The following is a 23,144-nucleotide window of genomic DNA, read 5'->3' on the forward strand; positions in this document are numbered from 1 at the left end:
TGTTTGTTTATTTTACAAAGTCGAAGGATTTTAATAGTACAATATGTATACCATCTCAAGGATTTCTAGTGAGAAACTAAACAATTTCCTTGACTATCTAGATGATAGATCCCAGGTTTTACGGCACGTTATGGTTCATGTGGACCCTTTGGTTAAAATGGCTGCGTTTTCACCTCAAAATTTACTCTGAGTACAGACAAACCTGTGTATCTGGAAAAGTTTTAAGGCATAGCATGCCCTAGATTAATAAAATTCAAATGCATTGTATGTTTTATAAAATTTAAAACTTAACTGGATTTTGCAGTGCACTTTTTTTCGTTCCTGTAGAAGATGATAAAATTAACAAACAGTTGAGTTTCACTTGATATGGTCCACTCAGGTACACAGTTTAAATCACCAATTATTGTCAGGTATCTATTGTCCATCTATTGTCCATGTCAATCAATACAGTTCACTTCAATTATTACCTGTGGGGAAGTTCTCAAACCTCTTTCACAACTTAGTTTATTTTGGCAACTTCAGGAGGAATGAAAAAAAGTGCACTGCAAAATCCTGCTAAGTTTTTAATTTTCTAAAACATATAATATATTTGAATTTTATTTATCTAGGGCATGCTATGCCTTAACATTTTTCCAGATACACAGGTTTGTCTGTACTCAGAGTAAATAATGAGGTGAAAATGCAGCCATTTTATCCAAAGGGTCCACATGAACCTTAAAGTCAAAGTTGTGACTGAGTGCGGAAATATGAAGATAGATAGATAGATAATCTAGAGTACAGGGATAATACCAAGAAAGTGTAGTGAAGTGGGGAGTTAAACATTGTCTTTCTTCGGTAATTGTTGGTGTGTCTATACAAAGCAACGACAAACCTTGAACTTCTGAAATATTTGCGCTTCAGAATCTTATAAACATGATACCTAAACGTCCTAAATTATAAACCGGAAGTCACACTAGAACAAGAACTATGCAGAGAACTAGAGGAATTTTCTTTAAACTAGACAGAATAAATACACAATTACTTATATCAAAGGCTAAACCAGCATCAATTGTGCCGTCCAGAACACATATAAAATCTAACACTGATCCGAGGTTTAAAATTAATTTGAAATAGGATAAGTTACTGTCTTCGTAATGTTCGTTGTAAACAAAAACACAGGACCGCTTGAACGGGTTGCTCGACATGAAAAATATAAAAATTGAGAAAACTAACGGCTTTAATAATTTATAACAAAACAATTTACGAAAAACAATGTACAATTTTAGTAGGTTTATTATGCATCTAACAAAATTCACAGTTTCTTTATTATAATTTCTTTGTAACATTTTTTCTACAAACTAAATCAGAGCACATGAAATCTGGGAACAGTATATCTAATGTTCCTGATGAAATGTATATCTGTCCTGTTACGCAATTTTATTCCTTATTTACATTAATGATTTCTCATTGGCTATTTGCTTATGACATCATCATCAAAAACAAGAATGATACATCCAATCTACAATAAACGTATTTACACTTTTGGTATTTAGCTATATTTTGCCTCCGAATGACCTTAGATCTACTCCGAATCACCTTTTGACGTCAGGCAACAATCACTTTTTAATTGTGACGTTAAATGTTTTGAATTATGATGTCAAAATTTACGGGAACTTGTGTGATTTTACGTAATGGCGGTCAAATTTGCATACAAGTGTAAATACGTCTATAGGACTTTATAGACCACTTTCAAATTCGTGCACTTTCCAGTATATTTCCTATGTCACAGTAAGAACCCATTGTCCGATGACGTCATTTATGCCGATTGACCTCAGGTCAACCGGTGTGACTCATTCATAAACTAGATATGGACGATTGCCCCCCTCTGTTATGCCATATGCATGAGTATAAGTTCCACATACTTTAGATTTGACAAAGTCAGTGATGTTGAAGTACAACTTGAAATTATTGCCTTGTCAGTAAGACACAAATGATGCCCACGTCTGACCATAAGAAATTATAGATTTAACACTATGTATGATGATCTATCTTTTATTTTTATTCTCAATACAAAAAAAAATGATTAAGTCTAAATACCTGGCATTTTGAGAATATTTGAAAAAAATCTAAATTCTGTGGACATGCACACTTCCATTATGTGTACAAACAACCTACAAATTATTAAAGAAGTCAAGGCTGTATCTACCATTGAGGCAAGTGAGGTAATTGCCTTACTAAATTTTCGACACTGAAATATTTTTTACTGCAGGTGAGGAAGGAATAATTTTAGTAAACTAATAGATGTTATTTGTGATTACAACAGGTGTTAAGAGTTCAAGTTCATTGGAACTAATCCAAAAACTATAAATAGACTGAAAATAAAGTACTGGGGCAAGACAGGGGAGCAGTCTTGTCTGGGTATTCATTTCCCCGTTTTCCCCATACTTTATTCATTCTCTTTACAGATATGCTTAGTTTCTTTTGTTACCTATTCTGACATCGGACTCAGACTTCTTTTAAACTGAGTTTTACTGTGCGTATTGCTATGTGTTTCTTTATTCTACATTGGCTAGAGGTATAGGGGGAGGGTTGAGATCTCACAAAACATGTTTAACCCCGCCGCATTTTTGCGCCTGTCCCAAGTCAGGAGCCTCTGGCCTTTGTTAGTCTAGTATGTTTTTTAATTTTAGTTCATTTATATGTTTTGGAGTTTAGTGTGACGTCCATTTTCACTGAACTAGCACACAATTTTATTTAGGGGCCACGATTTCTTTATGCAGCTAGTACCAAAAAGTATCTAAATCCAAATACCTGGCATTTTGAGAATATTTAAAAAAAAAAAAAAAATCTAGTGGACGTGTACACCTCTATTATGTGTAGAAACATGCTACAAAATATTAAAGCTGTAGCTCAAAAACTGTTGGAGGAGATAGTCGGACTTATCATGTATCTATATTCAGACAAATAGACGGACGGACAGGTAAATTAATATGCCCCTCAACATTTTGTTGAAGGGGCATAAAAACAACTTGTTATTGGTGTATTAGATTCAGTGGCATAATGAGAAAAATATCGATTAATGTCATTCCATCCAAATAAATGCTCCATACTTCGAATTACACTCAAAAAGACACCAGCGAACCATGACAACATCTTTCATAGTCACATTCTTCAAATAGAAGCAGCTACAAAATATTTAGGCATAACCATCCAATCAGATCATAAATGGAATAAACATGTAGATAAAATAAAAGCAAATGCAAATTGACAGCTTAATTTACTAAAATGTAACCTAAGAGTATCTTCCAAAGAAATAAAAGACCCTCACAACAAAAAAGAAATCAATCAAGATTTATGAGATGTCCAACAAAGAGCTTATCGCTATACTCGTAACAGACACCACAATACTAGCTCTGTCTCAAATATGCTTGAGTTTAGTTTGACGTCCATTATCACTGAACTAGTATACATATTTGTTTAGGGGCCAGCTGAAGGATGCCTCCGGGTGCGGGAGTTTCTCGCTGCATTGAAGACCCATTGGTGGCCTTCGGCTGTTGTCTGCTCTATGGTTGGGTTGTTGTCTCTTTGACACATTCCCCATTTCCATTCTCAACTTTATTGAACGCCTATAGTGGCTTACACTACAACTGAGAAGGATACAAACAAGACTAGTCATGCTAGTGGTATTTTATAAAATGATACACCAACCTTCAGTAATCTTAGCTCTAATGATCTTCTTATTACATCAGAACAAGACATAAACATACTAACCATTATACAGATTTATACAAATTTTCATTTTATCCGCACAGAATAGTACAATGGAATCTACTACCAACATCAGCAGTCCTTTGTACAACAGTTGATAGCTTCAGAGAGCTGATTTCTATATCTGCCCTTTCACAAATATTCTAAATATTGCATAACATGTACATGGTTTTTGATACCAAGAAATATACACAGGATAACAATCCACAAAAAAATAAATTAATAAATCACCTAAGGATATCCACATGAATTTTTTTCTAAAGTGCCATTTTACTGAATTCTGATGAAAAACCTAATTGTTTCATTTATTCTTGCAACAATTTCTACCAATCTCGTTGACATCCCTAATATATATATATAGAAATTGTTGCAAGAATAAATGAAACAATTAGTTTTTTCAGTTACGTCCCAGAAAAAGTTGAAAAGATAATATTTCTAAATAAGAACAAATTCGTTGCATCCTTTGTCAACCCTCAGAGAATGGTTTTTAAGGTATCAGTAAGTTCTATACTAATCATCACCCCTTTGTTGATCATTAAATGTGTTTTTGTACGAATCACAAATACTGTTGTTTGAGTAAACATTTTTCTATGGATGTTTATTAAAATTAATTGATTAGATTATTGCCAATTTACATAAATAGTGCATGTACACATGTAGTAAATGAGCTATTAATTTAAAGAATTTTTAATAGAGTATTTTATATGATTTTTAATAACATTTTATATTTAATAGTATTTTTGAAAGCAATTTCTAAATTAAATTAATAAGAACCCTAGAAATATTTTGCAAATTAACATGCAGTTTATTGTATATATGTACATAAGTTAAGTGTCTCATAAGTCACCTGTTTGGCTGGGTATTGATTGCATTTTAAAGATATTACTTTTTATTAATGTATAAATGTCTAAATGTACAGATTTCATTATTATTTATTATCAATTATGGTATAAAACTCCTGGAACTATTATCTAGTCATAGGTAATTATGTTGAGGGTTTTACGTCCATAAGACAACGACCTGCAATACGTAAAATGGGTATAATTTGTGTTTCCATTTTGTAGATGTTGATCCGAGCGAGTACTCGAGTATTGCTAGGTAAATCTAACGATTACTTGATTAATAAATCTTCACCGAGTTGACATCCCTAATATATATACAATGTATATGCAAAAGAAAGGTGTATCATGTGCTCCTGGCACAGGTGATTATTTTATGTGTGGTCATTATTAATTATTGTGGATTCATTTATTTTCATGGGTACTAATTTTCGTAGTTTGATGAAAACTTGCATTTTCCTGGATATTTGATTTCGTGGTTTTGTCAATGTCTGCTGCAAGCCTAATAAGAGAATTTGTAATTCATTGAACATTTAATTTTGTGGTTCTCCTGTAATCACGAAACCCATGAAAATTGGTATCCCATGAATAATAAAAAATCCACAGTACATTTAAGGGAAGTAGGAATAGCAACCTTGATAAATAGAATAATTTAGGCATGTTAGGGGGTTGATGAATAATTACCTGTATGACCCATATATGAACATGATGAATAAACTTTATAAAATCAGAAATGTACAAGATAGATTTAAATAATGCAATTCTTACAGTTTTACATTTCCTTTTTTTTCCATACAGGTATTTTACTCTGGTTCAACATGCAAAGAGCAGATTTTTAGATGAACAGAGACGAAGGTATGAATTTCAATTTCTTTGAAATGATAAACATCATAATAAATACTGGTTGTACTCCCCATATTTCTTAAAATAATGCTACAAAACACGCACTTTTTGGCTGTCTAATAAAAACATTTTCTTACTTTGAAGGAAAATAGATGTGCAGGGGATGTGTAGATATAAACATTTATCAGACATATGCTATGCCTTCCACTTCCACTTTGAAAATTCATTATTCAATTTCGGCTGACCAAAATTTTGCTAACAGAATTTTTAGCCCCCAATATATATCTTAATCAGGAACGAAAATAGTTTTCTTTTCAAAGAGATGATGTCTATTAAAACTAAATAAAACTATAAATAGAAATTTAGTGTTTATTAATTTTGTAAGTCAAAGCTGTATGCATGAAATTATTGATAGAAACTCTTGTGCCTTGATTGAAATACTTACCAGTTTTTAATATCCTGATATCACATGTGTGACATAATTTTGCCTTGATGTTTTAGTGGCATACTATCACATAAGATTGAGGTAAACCGAGCCAGACTCCATTTTGAGACAACAGGAGATGGGTCTAACATTATATTACTTCTACCAGGAGCTTTAGGTAACTGCCTCTCTCAAAAGGATTTTATGTATATTGTTAAATAATCAAGATGAAGACTTTTACAAGGACACATATTGATATTTCTCAACAATTTATTGTTTATCAAACAGTCACATTGTTTGGTAATTCGATCCTCTATTTTATTAAAGTTATGGTCATTTATGCCATTAGAAAGCCTAAAAAGAAAATATTTAACTCTTAACAGCAGCATTAAAGTATATTGATTTAACATTTAATTTTGTGAATTGGATAAAGTACAATTCTTGCTAAAAAAGTGATTGCCACTTTCTTTCATTTCATATGAATTTTACTTGTTTACTTTTTACACATTGTGACTTGGATGGAGAGTTGTCTCATTGGCACTCATACCACATCTTCTTATTTATATTTTAGGCATTCAATGTGTTATTTAAGGAATTGCTGTAATATTTTTTCTGTCTTTGAAGAAATAACTTCAAAAATGTGGTGCACACTGAATAACCTGTGTAGCTGATTATTTAAAAGTGTGCACCACATTTTTAAGGTTATTTCCTTAAATAACACATTTTTTTCCTTTCAAAAACAACTTGTAAATATAAGAATTGAATGCCTGAAAATTCATATGAAATGAAAGCAGTAGCTGTCAAATTAATGTTCACCGATTCGACTCAAATTCTCATATTTGATTTATAACCTACTAAAACATATATCAAACTTACAGAAAGTCTTAAATAACCAATTAGCAATACATGCACTCGATAATTTGTATCCGCATTTCGTGTGTATTTTAGTCTAGACGCCATCTAATTAACCATCTAGGTGACCTCTGATGACTGCCGACAGTCATATAACCCAATTTAGACATAAATATAAATGGAAAGCGAACACATGCAATTGGATTTATCTAGGTCTGTTTGATTTCATATTATATGTTAAACAAGTATGTTAATCATCATTTTTACCACAGGTATAAGAATGAGTTTTTGTGGATTGAATCAGTCAACCAGATGGTTTACCCTTGTTTCACTTTCAATGTTGACGTTCTTTTCCTTTTACTAGTAATAGCTGAACATGCCTAGTTCATTCGTAACCCATCTCTAGCTAAGGGGTTAAATAGAAGGTCACATAAATATGGTTTGAATGAGTTAAAATTATTTGCTTGCAAGTGAATAATTCATCAGCGATGTTTCTTGGCTCATTTTGACAAAATTGAACCAAATTGGCTGCTAAAAGCGAATTATTATTTCACTATTTCACTTTCATTAATGATTGAACAAAAAAAAATCATATTTTAATTTTTTTTAAATCTTGTAGCTAATGCCCTTTTAAGGAGTAAATTGTGAAAAAATCGTTGATAGCTGATAGACAAAAAACTTTCAGCCAATCAGAAGACATGTTACATCCAAAATTAAATTATTCACATTTAGAATCATAAACTAAACTTTAAACAGGTCAGGTATCCTACCTTAGGTTCCCACCTACATAATTGTTTCTTTTTTCCTACATAGTTATTTTTTACCTGGACCAATCCAGCGAATGAGTTGCAGTCCATGATGGACTACTACGTGTTACAAATTACAGAGAACACCTGTTTTTTACTGATATACAACACAATTTTGCACAGTATCAGAAAAATATCTTGTGTGATTACACTTGCTGTAAAGTATTAGTTCTATGCTCAGAATAAGGAATAATTATTTCTGACCTAAGAGTCTCAATAGCTTTTGAAATACTCGAACATTAGCCACTAATATTATGGCTAAATGAAATAAGATTTCAGACATTAGAAACCTAACAACAAAAAAAACCCCAAAAGGTTATTAAAGGACAACATTCAGTCTACAAATTGACAAGTGTCCCAGTATATTTATATAATACTGAATCAGTGTTCTCCCCAGGGCCTTTTAGCATCATGGTAATGTGATTATATATTTCTCTAATGTGATGCTATCTGAATTGATTTTCTTATAGGTTGTGTTATGGATGTGATTCTATAATTTTTAGAAACAAGATGGTATGTCAAATTTCCCTGTTTACCAGGATGCTATATGAAATATCTGGGGAGAACACTGACTGAATTACTAGTAGACTATATAAATAAGAAGATGTGGTATGAGTGCCAATGAGACAACTCTCCACCCAGTTCTAATGTTCTAATGTGATTACTTTAATATCAGGTATAGCCAAATGCAACCAGTGCAAATAAATTATGTGTGTCTTTTACAAATTCATAGTGCTGTGCAGCATGTAATGCTTGATATCAAGCAGTATTTCTGTGCCGTAGTCTCTGCTTTATGAAAGAGCATTATTTATGGAAAGAATACCAAATTCCTAGAGCATACAGTATCATGTAACCTGTTACTTTAAAATATTTGAAATATTTTTACTATTTCAAAAGAGCTCAGAGGAGTTTTACTCGACAATTGACACTTTGTTATTAATTTCATGTGAACTGAATGCCCAGGTACAGTGCACAACTATAGACGATACCTGATCTTTACTACTTTGACAGGAGGGGAAAAAATTGAAATGCTGAAGCCTGTGAACATTATTTATTAAATCTGAGCATGCAAATTGAAGATTATAATCATTTATGATATTACCGGTTCTTGTATTACATTAGTTGAACCGAAATATTAAACATGAGATTCCTAGATTCAATACAAAATGACACTTTTCAACCAAGTTCCACTTGTTTTAAGGTGATAGTAAACTTGTAATAGCCCCCAATGCATTGCGGTTCATTGTGTCAATTTGTTAATTTCTCAGGGACATGTTTACATTTTGTATTACTAATTAGGAAATTACTATGCAAATGTCTTCTGCAGATATTATCTAGTAAGATGGAGGTCGTATCATTCCAAGTAAAATCAATTACAATACATCATATAGCTGAAATTGGCTTTTGAAGATGTTGATTTGAAAGTTTCATGATACATTGTTAACAAATTTTCTCATATGAATAAAATTTGCAATTTTGTAAAAAGCATAATCATTTGCAGACAGTACACAAATATTTTGAAAAAAAATAGTGTTGTTTAATTAGGTAAGAAGAGCTAATCTGTAATCTTGGGTTGCATTCATACAGAATGGGTTATTTTCATATGGAATGAAAGCATATGACAGAATCAAATAATTGATCTTACAGCCAATAAAAGGTCATCATTTGTATGAATTGAACACCTACTGTATCCATGAACATTCAAGACATTTGTCAATTCAAGATTATATACTCAGATATTCAACTTACAAGATGATGTGTTATGATATTTGTCAAGAGAATTACATATATTGGGCATGGTGCATGAGCCTAGTAGCTGTTCTGAAAATATCAAAGATGTCATTGTTAAAGTAATATTTAAAATTAGAGTTATCTTCCTTTGTCCATAATTGTACCGGTAGTTGAACTGACTACAAATATAGACAAAGGAAGATACACCTCCAATTTATGGTATTGCCTTCCAATTCTTAACACAATGCAATGTTTAATTTTTAATTCCTACTGCAAAATAAATGCAATCTTTACCCTACAGTGCTCACAAGCACTTTGATTCATGTATTTTATTGAGCATCTTTTTTATTTTATTAGGATCCAGCAGAACAGATTTTGAGAAGCAGTTGACAGATTTTAATAAGTCTAATTACACTTTGATAGCCTTTGACCCTAGAGGATATGGAAAAAGTATACCACCAAATAGAACATGGCCATTAGAGTTTCTGCAGAGAGATGCTGATGATGCTTTTGAACTTATTAGGGTATATCAAAGAATTAATCAGGATTAAAAATTAGCAATTAAAAAATAAATTTTATCCCCATATATTTCCTTTATTAATGTAATACTTTTATGAAGTGTCCAATAATTAGTTTTTTTTTTAGATTATTCTCATAAAATGAAATCAATCTATAACACTCATTATATGACAATTACATACAAAAATTCAATGCCAATACATTAAGACACTGCAAGGAAGCATGCAGAAAATTAACATCTTTCGAAAACTTACAAGGGTTGTAAAAAAATCAGTTATAAAAAACAGTGACCTTCTTTATCTGTAGATCTTATGATAGGACAGCATACAAAAATATAGATCACTTATCTTAAGGGCATAAGAAAAAATAGGAAGGACAGATAATAAGGTATCCACATTTATCTCTACGGCATAAGAAACAGAAGTAAGGACAGATAATAATGCATCCACATTTATCTCTACGGCATAAGAAACAGTAGTAAGAACAGATAATAATGCATCCACATTTATCTTAAGGGCTTAAGAAACAGTAGTAAGGACAGATAATTGTGCATCCACATTTATCTGAAGGGCTTAAGAAACAGTAGTAAGGACAGATAATAATGCATCCACATTTATCTCTATGCATAAGAAACAGTAGTAAGGACAGATAATAATGCATCCACATTTATCTTAAGGGCTTAAGAAACAGTAGTAAGGACAGATAATAATGCATCCACATTTATCTGAAGGGTTTAAGAAACAATAGTAAGGACAGATAATAATGCATCCACATTTATCTGAAGGACATAAGAAACAGTAGTAAGGACAGATAATAATGCATCCACATTTATCTTAAGGGCATAAGAAACAGTAGTAAGGACAGCTAATTGTGCATCCACATTTATCTGAAGGGTTTAAGAAACAGTAGTAAGGACAGATAATAATGCATCCACATTTATCTTAAGGGCATAAGAAACAGTAGTAAGGACAGATAATTGTGCATCCACATTTATCTTAAGGGCATAAGAAACAGTAGTAAGGACATATAATAATGCATCCAAATTTATCTGAAGGACATAAGAAACAGTAGTAAGGACAGATAATAATGCATCCACATTCATCTGAAGGGCATAAGAAATAGTAGTAAGGATATATAATAATGCATCCACATTTATCTGAAAGGCATAAGAAACAGTTGAGTAAGGACAGATAATTGTGCATCAACATTATCTGAAAGGCATAAGAAACAGTAGTAAGGACAGATAATAATGCATCCACATTTATCTGAAGGGTTTAAGAAACAGTAGTAAGGACAGATAATAATGCATCCACATTCATCTGAAGGGCATACTGTAAATTCAGAAATTATTGCGAGGTTTTTATACGACCGCAAAAATTGAAAATTTTTTGGTCGTATATTGGTATGACGTTGGCGTCGTCGTCGTCCGGCGTCGTCCGAAGACACATTGGTTTTCGCACTCTAACTTTAGTTTAAGTTAATGGATCTCCATGAAATTTTACCATAAGGTTCAATACCATGAAAGGAAGGTTGGGATTGATTTTGGGGGTTATGGTACCAACAGTTAAGGAATTAGGGGCCAAAAAGGGGCCAAAAATAAGCATTTTTGTAACTTCCAGACAATAACTTGTGTGTAAGTGTATGGATCTCTCTGACATTGTACCACAAGGTTCCATATCACATAGGGAAGGCTGTAATTGATTTTGGGGGTAATTGCCTCAAAATTTTAAGATAAGGGGCCAAAAAAGGGGCAAAAAACAAGCATTTTTCTAGTTTCATGACAATAACTTGTGTGTAAGTGTTTGGATATTTCTTAAATTGTACTACAAGGTTCCATATCACAAAGTGAAAGCTGGAATTGAGTTTGGGGGTAATTGCCCGAAACGTTTAGGAATTGGGGGCCAAAAAGGGGCCAAAAATAAGCATTTTTCTAGTTTCCAGACAATAACTTGTGTTCAATTGTATGGATCTCTCTGAAATTGTACTGCAAGATACCATACCACAAAGGGAAGGCTGGGATTGAGTTTGGGGTGATGAATCATAAGGGGGTTCAAAAAATTGGGGGGGGGGGGGGGGGTTCTTTTTTTTTTTCTTTTTTTCCTTTTTTTTTTCTTTTAAAATTTTCCATTTTAAGTTGGTTATTTCTGATTTATATTTAAAAGCAAATAATAATGATATGGTAGGAAATACACACCAAACAGGATGTGTAAATTATTATACAATAAGTATTGTGCAATAGCAAGAAATTTTCAATTGCACAGTATTGCACAATAGCAAGAAATCTTCAATTGCACAGTATTGCGCAATAGCAAGAAATCTTCAATTGCACAGTATTGCGCAATAGCAAGAAATATCCAATAGCACAATATTGCGCAATAGCAAGAAATTGTCAATTGTACAGTATTGCGCAATAGCAAGAAATATTCAATTGCACAGTATTGTGCAAAAGAATATACTTTGTATAAGTTGCTTATTTCTTGATCAATTTCAATGGGGTTTTATTCTTGAATTCTTGGGGTTCTTTAATATGCTGAATCTAACCATGTATTAAGTTTTTGGATTTTGGGCCCTGTTTTTAAATTGGTCCACATTGAGGTCCAAAGGGTCCAAAATTTAACTTTGTTTGATTTCATCAAAAATTGAATTATTGGGGTTCTGTGATATGCCGAATCTAACCGTGTATTTAGATTCTTAATTTTTGGTTCCGTTTTCAAATTGGTCTACATAAAGGTCCAAAGGGTCCAAAATTAAACTTAGTTTGATTTCAACAAAAATTGAATATATGGGGTTCTTTGATATGCTGAATCTAACCATGTATTTAGATTTTTGATTATGGGCCCAGTTTTCAAGTTGGTCCAAATCGGGGTCCAAAATTAAACTTTATTTGATTTCAACAAAAATTGAATATATGGGGTTCTTTGATATGCTGAATCTAACCATGTATTTAGATTTTTGATTATGGGCCCAGTTTTCAAGTTGGTCCAAATCGGGGTCCAAAATTTAACTTTGTTTGATTTCAACAAAAATTGAATATATGGGGTTCTTTCATATGCTGAATATAACCGTGTATTAAGTTTTTGGATTTTGGGCCCCGTTTTTAAATTGGTCCACATTGAGGTCCAAAGGGTCCAAAATTTAACTTTGTTTGATTTCATCAAAAATTGAATTATTGGGGTTCTTTGATATGCCGAATCTAACCGTGTATTTAGATTCTTAATTTTTGGTTCCATTTTCACATTGGTCTACATAAAGGTCCAAAGGGTCCAAAATTAAACTTAGTTTGATTTTAACAAAAATTGAATTTTTAGGGTTCTTTGATATGCTGAATCTAAACATGTGTTTAGATTTTTGATTATGGGCCCAGTTTTCAAGTTGGTCCAAATCGGGGTCCAAAATTAAACTTTATTTGATTTCAACAAAAATTGAATATATGGGGTTCTTTGATATGCTGAATCTAACCATGTATTTAGATTTTTGATTTTTGGGCCCCGTTATCAACTTTGTCCACATTGAGATCAAAAGGGTCCAAAATTAAACTTTGTTTGATTTCATCAAAAATTGAATTCTTGGGGTTCTTTGATATGCTGAATCTAACCATGTATTTAGATTTTGGATATTGGACCATAATAGGTGAATGTCCAATTTAAAATTTTTAAGTTCTTAGACCACATTCATTCTGTGTCAGAAACCTATGCTGTGTCAAATATTTAATCACAATCCAAATTCAGAGCTGTATCAAGCTTGAATGTTGTGTCCATACTTGCCCCAACTGTTCAGGATTCGACCTCTGCGGTCGTATCAAGCTGCGCCCTGCGGAGCATTTTATTATTTTTGCGACAAATGCGACAGAGTTGTAAACGTAATGATTTAAACTCGCATTTTGAAATATTTTATATGAACTAAACAGGATTTTTCTCAAAATCGTAAAAATTAAAATCGCCTTTAAGTCTAAAATGACAAAATCGCAATAATAAATGCATGCAATAATTTCTGAATTTACAGTAAAAAATAGTAGTAAGGACAGATAATTGTGCATCCACATTTATCTGAAGGGTTTAAGAAACAGTAGTAAGGACATATGATTGTGCACCCACATTTATCTGAAGGGTTTAAGAAACATTAGTAAAGACATATAATAATGCATCCACATTTATCTGAAAGGCATAAGAAACAGTAGTAAGGACAGATAATTGTGCATCCACATTTATCTGAAGGACATAAGAAACAGTAGTAAGGACAGATAATAATGCATCCACATTTATCTTAAGGGCATAAGAAACAGTAGTAAGGACAGCTAATTGTGCATCCACATTTATCTGAAGGGTTTAAGAAACAGTAGTAAGGACAGATAATAATGCATCCACATTTATCTTAAGGGCATAAGAAACAGTAGTAAGGACAGATAATTGTGCATCCACATTTATCTTAAGGGCATAAGAAACAGTAGTAAGGACATATAATAATGCATCCAAATTTATCTGAAGGACATAAGAAACAGTAGTAAGGACAGATAATAATGCATCCACATTCATCTGAAGGGCATAAGAAATAGTAGTAAGGATATATAATAATGCATCCACATTTATCTGAAAGGCATAAGAAACAGTTGAGTAAGGACAGATAATTGTGCATCAACATTATCTGAAAGGCATAAGAAACAGTAGTAAGGACAGATAATAATGCATCCACATTTATCTGAAGGGTTTAAGAAACAGTAGTAAGGACAGATAATAATGCATCCACATTCATCTGAAGGGCATACTGTAAATTCAGAAATTATTGCGAGGTTTTTATACGACTGCAAAAATTGAAAATTTTTTGGTCGTATATTGGTATGACGTTGGCGTCGTCGTCGTCGTCCGGCGTCGTCCGAAGACACATTGGTTTTCGCACTCTAACTTTAGTTTAAGTTAATGGATCTCCATGAAATTTTACCATAAGGTTCAATACCATGAAAGGAAGGTTGGGATTGATTTTGGGGGTTATGGTACCAACAGTTAAGGAATTAGGGGCCAAAAAGGGGCCAAAAATAAGCATTTTTGTAACTTCCAGACAATAACTTGTGTGTAAGTGTATGGATCTCTCTGACATTGTACCACAAGGTTCCATATCACATAGGGAAGGCTGTAATTGATTTTGGGGGTAATTGCCTCAAAATTTTAAGATAAGGGGCCAAAAAAGGGGCAAAAAACAAGCATTTTTCTAGTTTCATGACAATAACTTGTGTGTAAGTGTTTGGATATTTCTTAAATTGTACTACAAGGTTCCATATCACAAAGGGAAAGCTGGAATTGAGTTTGGGGGTAATTGCCCGAAACGTTTAGGAATTGGGGGCCAAAAAGGGGCCAAAAATAAGCATTTTTCTAGTTTCCAGACAATAACTTGTGTTCAATTGTATGGATCTCTCTGAAATTGTACTGCAAGATACCATACCACAAAGGGAAGGCTGGGATTGAGTTTGGGGTGATGAATCATAAGGGGGTTCAAAAAATTGGGGGGGGGGGGGGTTCTTTTTTTTTTCTTTTTTTCCTTTTTTTTTTCTTTTAAAATTTTCCATTTTAAGTTGGTTATTTCTGATTTATATTTAAAAGCAAATAATAATGATATGGTAGGAAATACACACCAAACAGGATGTGTAAATTATTATACAATAAGTATTGTGCAATAGCAAGAAATTTTCAATTGCACAGTATTGCACAATAGCAAGAAATCTTCAATTGCACAGTATTGCGCAATAGCAAGAAATCTTCAATTGCACAGTATTGCGCAATAGCAAGAAATATCCAATAGCACAATATTGCGCAATAGCAAGAAATTGTCAATTGTACAGTATTGCGCAATAGCAAGAAATATTCAATTGCACAGTATTGTGCAAAAGAATATACTTTGTATAAGTTGCTTATTTCTTGATCAATTTCAATGGGGTTTTATTCTTGAATTCTTGGGGTTCTTTAATATGCTGAATCTAACCATGTATTAAGTTTTTGGATTTTGGGCCCTGTTTTTAAATTGGTCCACATTGAGGTCCAAAGGGTCCAAAATTTAACTTTGTTTGATTTCATCAAAAATTGAATTATTGGGGTTCTGTGATATGCCGAATCTAACCGTGTATTTAGATTCTTAATTTTTGGTTCCGTTTTCAAATTGGTCTACATAAAGGTCCAAAGGGTCCAAAATTAAACTTAGTTTGATTTCAACAAAAATTGAATATATGGGGTTCTTTGATATGCTGAATCTAACCATGTATTTAGATTTTTGATTATGGGCCCAGTTTTCAAGTTGGTCCAAATCGGGGTCCAAAATTAAACTTTATTTGATTTCAACAAAAATTGAATATATGGGGTTCTTTGATATGCTGAATCTAACCATGTATTTAGATTTTTGATTATGGGCCCAGTTTTCAAGTTGGTCCAAATCGGGGTCCAAAATTTAACTTTGTTTGATTTCAACAAAAATTGAATATATGGGGTTCTTTCATATGCTGAATATAACCGTGTATTAAGTTTTTGGATTTTGGGCCCCGTTTTTAAATTGGTCCACATTGAGGTCCAAAGGGTCCAAAATTTAACTTTGTTTGATTTCATCAAAAATTGAATTATTGGGGTTCTTTGATATGCCGAATCTAACCGTGTATTTAGATTCTTAATTTTTGGTTCCATTTTCACATTGGTCTACATAAAGGTCCAAAGGGTCCAAAATTAAACTTAGTTTGATTTTAACAAAAATTGAATTTTTAGGGTTCTTTGATATGCTGAATCTAAACATGTGTTTAGATTTTTGATTATGGGCCCAGTTTTCAAGTTGGTCCAAATCGGGGTCCAAAATTAAACTTTATTTGATTTCAACAAAAATTGAATATATGGGGTTCTTTGATATGCTGAATCTAACCATGTATTTAGATTTTTGATTTTTGGGCCCCGTTATCAACTTTGTCCACATTGAGATCAAAAGGGTCCAAAATTAAACTTTGTTTGATTTCATCAAAAATTGAATTCTTGGGGTTCTTTGATATGCTGAATCTAACCATGTATTTAGATTTTGGATATTGGACCATAATAGGTGAATGTCCAATTTAAAATTTTTAAGTTCTTAGACCACATTCATTCTGTGTCAGAAACCTATGCTGTGTCAAATATTTAATCACAATCCAAATTCAGAGCTGTATCAAGCTTGAATGTTGTGTCCATACTTGCCCCAACTGTTCAGGGTTCGACCTCTGCGGTCGTATCAAGCTGCGCCCTGCGGAGCATTTTATTATTATTGCGACAAATGCGACAGAGTTGTAAACGTAATGATTTAAACTCGCATTTTGAAATATTTTATATGAACTAAACAGGATTTTTCTCAAAATCGTAAAAATTAAAATCGCCTTTAAGTCTAAAATGACAAAATCGCAATAATAAATGCATGCAATAATTTCTGAATTTACAGTAAAAAATAGTAGTAAGGACAGATAATTGTGCATCCACATTTATCTGAAGGGTTTAAGAAACAGTAGTAAGGACATATGATTGTGCACCCACATTTATCTGAAGGGTTTAAGAAACATTAGTAAAGACATATAATAATGCATCCACATTTATCTGAAAGGCATAAGAAACAGTAGTAAGGACAGATAATTGTGCATCCACATTTATCTTAAGGGCATAAGAAACAGTAGTAAGGACAGATAATTGTGCATCCACATTTATCTTAAGGGCATAAGAAACAGTAGTAAGGACAGATAATTGTGCATCCACATTTATCTGAAGGGTTTAAGAAACAGTAGTAAGGACATATGATTGTGCACCCACATTTATCTGAAGGGTTTAAGAAACAGTAGTAGGGACAGATAATTGTGGATCCAATTTTGATGCATTATTTCACAACAAGGCTAATAATAGGCATACAAAATCACAGAAAATACACTTAACATCAGATAATTGCAGCTGCAATAGAAAACTTCTACTGGACTAGAACTCAAGGGGAATGAAGACCGTTTACTCTTTTATCATCAATTAGTTCCAATAAATGACAGTTAGTCATATAATGTTATGATTTACTGTGTGTAGGCCTTCCAGTAACTTTTACATTTAGAATATACTGCAATGTCAAATCAAAATTGCAAGTAAAAATAAAAGTTGTCCATGACTTTCTAGCACCAATAATTGCAGAATTTTACTACAATTTTATTGCGTTTAATAGCTTTACATGTTAAAGATAATTATTCGGTCAATTTATATACATTTTGTACTTATATATCCTTCTTAATTTAGAGTTATAATGAGGAGTGTGTTATAAATTGTTTATGAAATGGATTTTATGCATTTTATTGCTTCAGATTTTTGTAGAACTTCTATCTGGATTAATGGAAATTTAAAAAATTAAATTAGAGTTTATACATATTTTGATAAATTCCTAGGGTATGTACTTTCCCTGGTTTTATTTTGTTAATGATAAGGTCAGCTTGTCAGCTTGGCAGCTTGGCAGTTTTGTTTTAATTAAGAGATTAAGGGATAGGTGTTAGATCATAGATAGGAAACAGCATGATGACAGCATGACACATAATTTTGATAGGATGGTCAGTTGTCGTTTGAGCATTGCACTGTTAGCAGTCATATTTTTACTTGTGGAAAATTAATTCAGCCCACCCACCGTTTCCCCAGCTGCACCTTGAAAAATTAAATAGTCATGATTTTAATGTCAATTAATTTTTATATGTTTATTTAAAAGGGGCTACTCATAACAATATGTGTTTTGTTTGTTTTAGTTTTATGTTTTTGGTTCATTTGGCCTACTTAATTTCAGGGAAATTATTTTCCCCCAATTCATTAATACATCTTATAAATTATTAAGGCTTTGTTTTATTTCAGGGTGATAATTAAGTTAGTTTTTGTACCTGTTGGGATCTCCCGCAGGAATTCTCTTTTTTCAAATTTATACCCGTCTGGGCTCTACCAGTCAGGTTCTAATAGTACCTGTTGGGATCTACCGCAGGAATTCTCATTTTTCAAAATTCATACTTGTCTGGGCTCTACCACTCAGGTTCTAAAAGTACCTGTTGGGATCTACCGCAGGAATTCTCAGTTTTCAAAATTCATACTTGTCTGGGCTCTACCACTCAGGTTCTAAAAGTACCTGTTGGGATCTACCACAGGAATTCTCAGTTTTCAAAATTCATACTTGTCTGGGCTCTACCACTCAGGTTCTAAAAGTACCTGTTGGGATCTACCACAGGAATTCTCAGTTTTCAAAATTCATACTTGTCTGGGCTCTACCACTCAGGTTCTAAAAGTATCTGTTGGGATCTACCGCAGGTATTCTCATTTTTCAAATTTATACCTGTCTGGGTTCTACCAGTCAGGTATTAAAATAAATTTTTCACCTGTCAGGGCTCTACTGCAGGTTCTTAAAATTGCATAATTTAGGCAATTTATTTTTTAATTAATTTTAAATTGTGTTGAGTAGGTAGTGTTTTTGATTTGGTTATTTTAATTAGTATTATTGTAAGTTTTAATGAGTAGCCCCCTAGAAAGCCAAATGATACATTTGTTATTATTTTCATATGTATTCAGTATAATAGATTTAGAATTGATTGTGAATATGATACTAGTATACTGTGTATACAATGGTGTCGTAGTATATTAGTTTGTTAATAAAATTAGAATAGTTATTATAAAGTTTTGCGTATGATATCAAGTATCCAGTATAGCAGGATAAGGGTTCCATTCAACATTTCCTTTTCTACTCTTAGTATAGATAAATGTGGTATGATACATGAGACTAGTTATTGTCTATAATGAGACATCTACTGTTCAATGTGGTATGGTATATGAGACTAGTTATTGTCTATAAGGACACATCTACTGTTCTTTGTGGTATGGTATATGAGACTTGTTAGGTTTTATTAGGAGACTTCTACTGTTTCTATGTGGTATGGTAAATGAGACTTGTCAGTGTTATAAGGAGACATCTACCGTTTGACAGTAATAGGTATAAAGTGCAACATATATTCTATTTAATGTTCCTGTGTCAATCCAAAAAAATAAAAAAAGTTTAACCCTGCCTTCTTTAGTATTAAGGGGGATTTATGATTACTAACCTGCCATTTGTTTGACTGTTCATCTGTCCTATTCAGATTAAAGCTTTGGTTTTTCTTCTTAGGAAAAAATCATAATGTCCTTTCCTTGCCATTAATTGGGAACTGTTCTTTGCACATTGTAAAATATGGATGTAATTACTGATGTTAATTTTGATGATTTTCAATTATGCAGACCAAGACTGTTAGTTTGATTAAAAAATGTTGCTCACTATTTTTTTGTATGAGAACTTAGAACCTTTCAACCAAAGAATTCTTATTTTCTTTCTAATGACAAAATGGAGGTATTAAAGTTTTTATTTTGACAATAAATTATAGTCCTTGATTACTTTAACACTGACACTTAATAACTTTGTTTGAGGTCATTTTTACAGCCTCTTGTCAAATCTGTATTAAAATTCAGGAAGGGATAATTTCTATTTAAACAGTTGAAGTTTTTTTATACATCAAATTTTCAGTTGTCTTTCAGTTTGGATAAAATTTTCATCATGAATTTCCTCATTGCAAAAATCTTTCAGACATAGGGTTTTGGATAACATGGTTCCTGAGCTATAAGGTTATCCTCCATATTTAAAATTTTTGTCTTATAAATATCCATCTGGGTTAGCTCTTTGTATAAATCTGTAGGAAGGAAGAAGGCCTTGTTACTTCATATCTTGAATACAGATGCATTGTGCTCTTAAGTTTCCTTCTGGCATAGGTCTGTTGTCCTTGAACTCATTTTCATGATTCAATAACTGCTTGAAAATACGTGTACTGTATAACACTTGATTTTTTTCAGTTATGAATAGTAATAGGACAACTATATTTGGTATATATAGAATGATTGTAAGGTCACTAAGGTGATGCATGTCTGTCTTTCAGGTTTCATTTGACCCTGACCTCAATTTCAAGGATTATTGATAATGTTAAGTTTGTACTATACCTGGAGTAACCTTCGGCTTTGAAGAATATGGTCAAACACCATGCTATTGCTTTACATAAACACTTATTCCATAATTCTGCATTGGATTTGTATCCTGCATGGCTTAGCATACTGGGGTAGCCTTGAATTGTCCCCTGTGAGATGTGTGATGGGGGACATAGCAATACCTTTCCTCTGTCAATCTGATCTTGTAAGCACTCTCATGTGTACAATTCTTGCCAGATTTTCATTAATTTTATATCAGCAATGTCTTGGACAAAATAAAAAAAAAATCAGTGCTGATCAGCTATTTTTAGAAGAGTTATTCCTCTTTAAAATATTGATTATTTGGAAAATTCATTGTAAGCATTCTCACTTGTACCATTCTTGCTAGATTTCTATTAAATTTCTATCAAAGGTTTATATTATCACTGACTCAGACAAATTCGAAAATCAGTCCCGATCAAATATTTCTAAAAGAGTTATGTCCCTAGAAAATATTAATTATTTGAAAGATTGCATTGTAAGCTGTCGCAGAACCTACTTTTCTTTTAAGATATCTATAAAACCTTTTTTATGCCCCCACCGTAGCGGAGGGGGCATTAAGTTTTACCCTTGTCCATCTGTACGTACGTAGTACATACGTCCCAAAATTGGTTTCCGTTCTCTAACTTGAGTTTTCCTCAACCAAATGTTATTAAACTTATAGACAATGCTTATTACCACAAAACACAGATCAAGTTTTAATTTTGGTGGCGTCACTTTTACAGTTCTAGAGTTATGCCCCTTTATAAATGGAAAAATTGCAAAATTTTTAGTTTCCCTTCTCTAACTTAAGTTTTCCTCAACCAAATGTTATAAAACTTATACACAATACTTATTACCACAAAACACAGATCAAGTTTGAATTTTGGTGGCGTCACTTTAACCGTTCTAGAGTTATGCCCCTTTATAGATGGAAAAATTGCAAAATTTTTATTTTCTTCTAAATATCAAGTAATTTTAAATTGGAGTTATCTTTCTTTGTCCATGATTATAGTTGAATCAACTACAATCAATGCTTTATACAATGTAATGTTTAATTTTGACTTCCACTGATAAAACACAGATCAAGTTGAATTTGGGTAGTGTCACTTTAACCATTATTGAGTTATGCCCCTTTATAAATCGAAAGTTTGCAAAATTTTTAGTTTCCATTCTGTAACTTAAGTTTGCCCCAACCAAACATTATGAAACCTATACACAATATTCATTACCACAAAACTAAGATCAAGTACAAATTTTTTGTTTCCGTTTTCTTACTTTAGTTTGCCTCAACCAAATGTTATGAAACTTATACACAATGCTTATTACTACATAATACAGATAAAGTACGAAATTTGGTGGCGACACTTTTACCATTCTTGAGTTATGTCCCTTTATAAACATAAAAATTGCTGAATTTTTCGTTTCCGTTCTCTAACTTTAGTTTGTCTCAACCAAATGTAATAAAACTTATACACAACCTTTCTAGAGTTATGCATGTTTACAAATAGAAAAATTGCTGAATTTTTAGTTTCTGTTCTCTACTTAAGTTAGCCTCAACCAAATGTTATGAGACTTACACACAATGCTTATTACCACAAAACTCAGATCAAGTTCAAATTTGGGTAGCGTCACTTTTACCGTTCTTCAGTTATGTCCCTTTATAACTATATGATATGCAAGCAGGGGCATCATCTGTGTCTACATGTGGACACTATCCACATTTATTTTTTAAAGTTTTTGCCTTTGGACAGATTAAATATATGCAATGGTGGTTACATTGGAACTCTGTTCTTTTATTGTACTTGGAAAAGATATTATCTCACATATGATTTTATGGTTGAACCCTTTTCAGCTAGCCTTTAATGAACATACTGCAACTGCTTGTTAATTAAGTGCCAAGATGTTTTTTTTTTCAAAAAAATAATCAAGCAAATAACTAATTGGTTGTGAAACTTAAAGATGATAGTTGATTTAACCACATAACTTTAATAGGTATCAACTAAAATTTTAAAATTTCAAGTTGGAAAAAAAAATTTGTAGCTAAGGAAAAGGAGATAAATTATTTCAGTTTTGATTCAAAATAAATAAAATCAATGAATTAAACATTAGGCCCGAGAACACAGTCATTTCATAGTGCATTTCTTTTAGACAATAAATTCAAATTAAAAGAATTGCACCTGATCTATCTCAAAAAGATTTTTACAGTGTAGTGTCCTCATATGGGGACAAATAATATTAAAACTATAGAAAAGTCTACCAGCTCTAACTCAAAAACATGGACAATTTTATGTTACGGGGGTCTATAATTCAGTTTGACAGCTTCAGACATACTAATTTTTGACCATTTTAAACTGGACCAAATCACTACTTAACA

The 23,144-nt window shown here is 32.3% G+C and overlaps 2 protein-coding genes across 3 annotated transcripts in view; one reads left to right on the forward strand and one right to left on the reverse strand.

Annotated features, from left to right (window-relative positions):
- The window catches only part of LOC127701135 (5-oxoprolinase-like), a 144,747-nt gene extending 143,819 nt beyond the window's left edge, over window positions 1-928 (reverse strand). The window contains exon 1 of one of the 2 annotated variants that reach the window (XM_052204928.1): window positions 872-928. The gene's annotated coding sequence lies outside the window, so the exon portion shown is untranslated. The other variant, XM_052204927.1, reaches the window with a different exon arrangement.
- The window catches only part of LOC127701175 (valacyclovir hydrolase-like), a 37,091-nt gene continuing 14,873 nt past the window's right edge, over window positions 927-23,144 (forward strand). Inside the window, exons 1-4 of the mRNA XM_052205003.1 lie at window positions 927-1,091; window positions 5,385-5,441; window positions 5,931-6,031; window positions 9,600-9,766. Of these exons, the coding sequence (XP_052060963.1) occupies window positions 967-1,091; window positions 5,385-5,441; window positions 5,931-6,031; window positions 9,600-9,766 (450 nt within the window). The 5' untranslated portion in view covers window positions 927-966. The remainder of the gene's footprint in view (window positions 1,092-5,384; window positions 5,442-5,930; window positions 6,032-9,599; window positions 9,767-23,144) is intronic.

This window comes from Mytilus californianus, unplaced genomic scaffold (assembly GCF_021869535.1).
Source record: "Mytilus californianus isolate M0D057914Y unplaced genomic scaffold, xbMytCali1.0.p SCAF_5, whole genome shotgun sequence".
Lineage (NCBI taxonomy): Eukaryota > Metazoa > Mollusca > Bivalvia > Mytilida > Mytilidae > Mytilus > Mytilus californianus.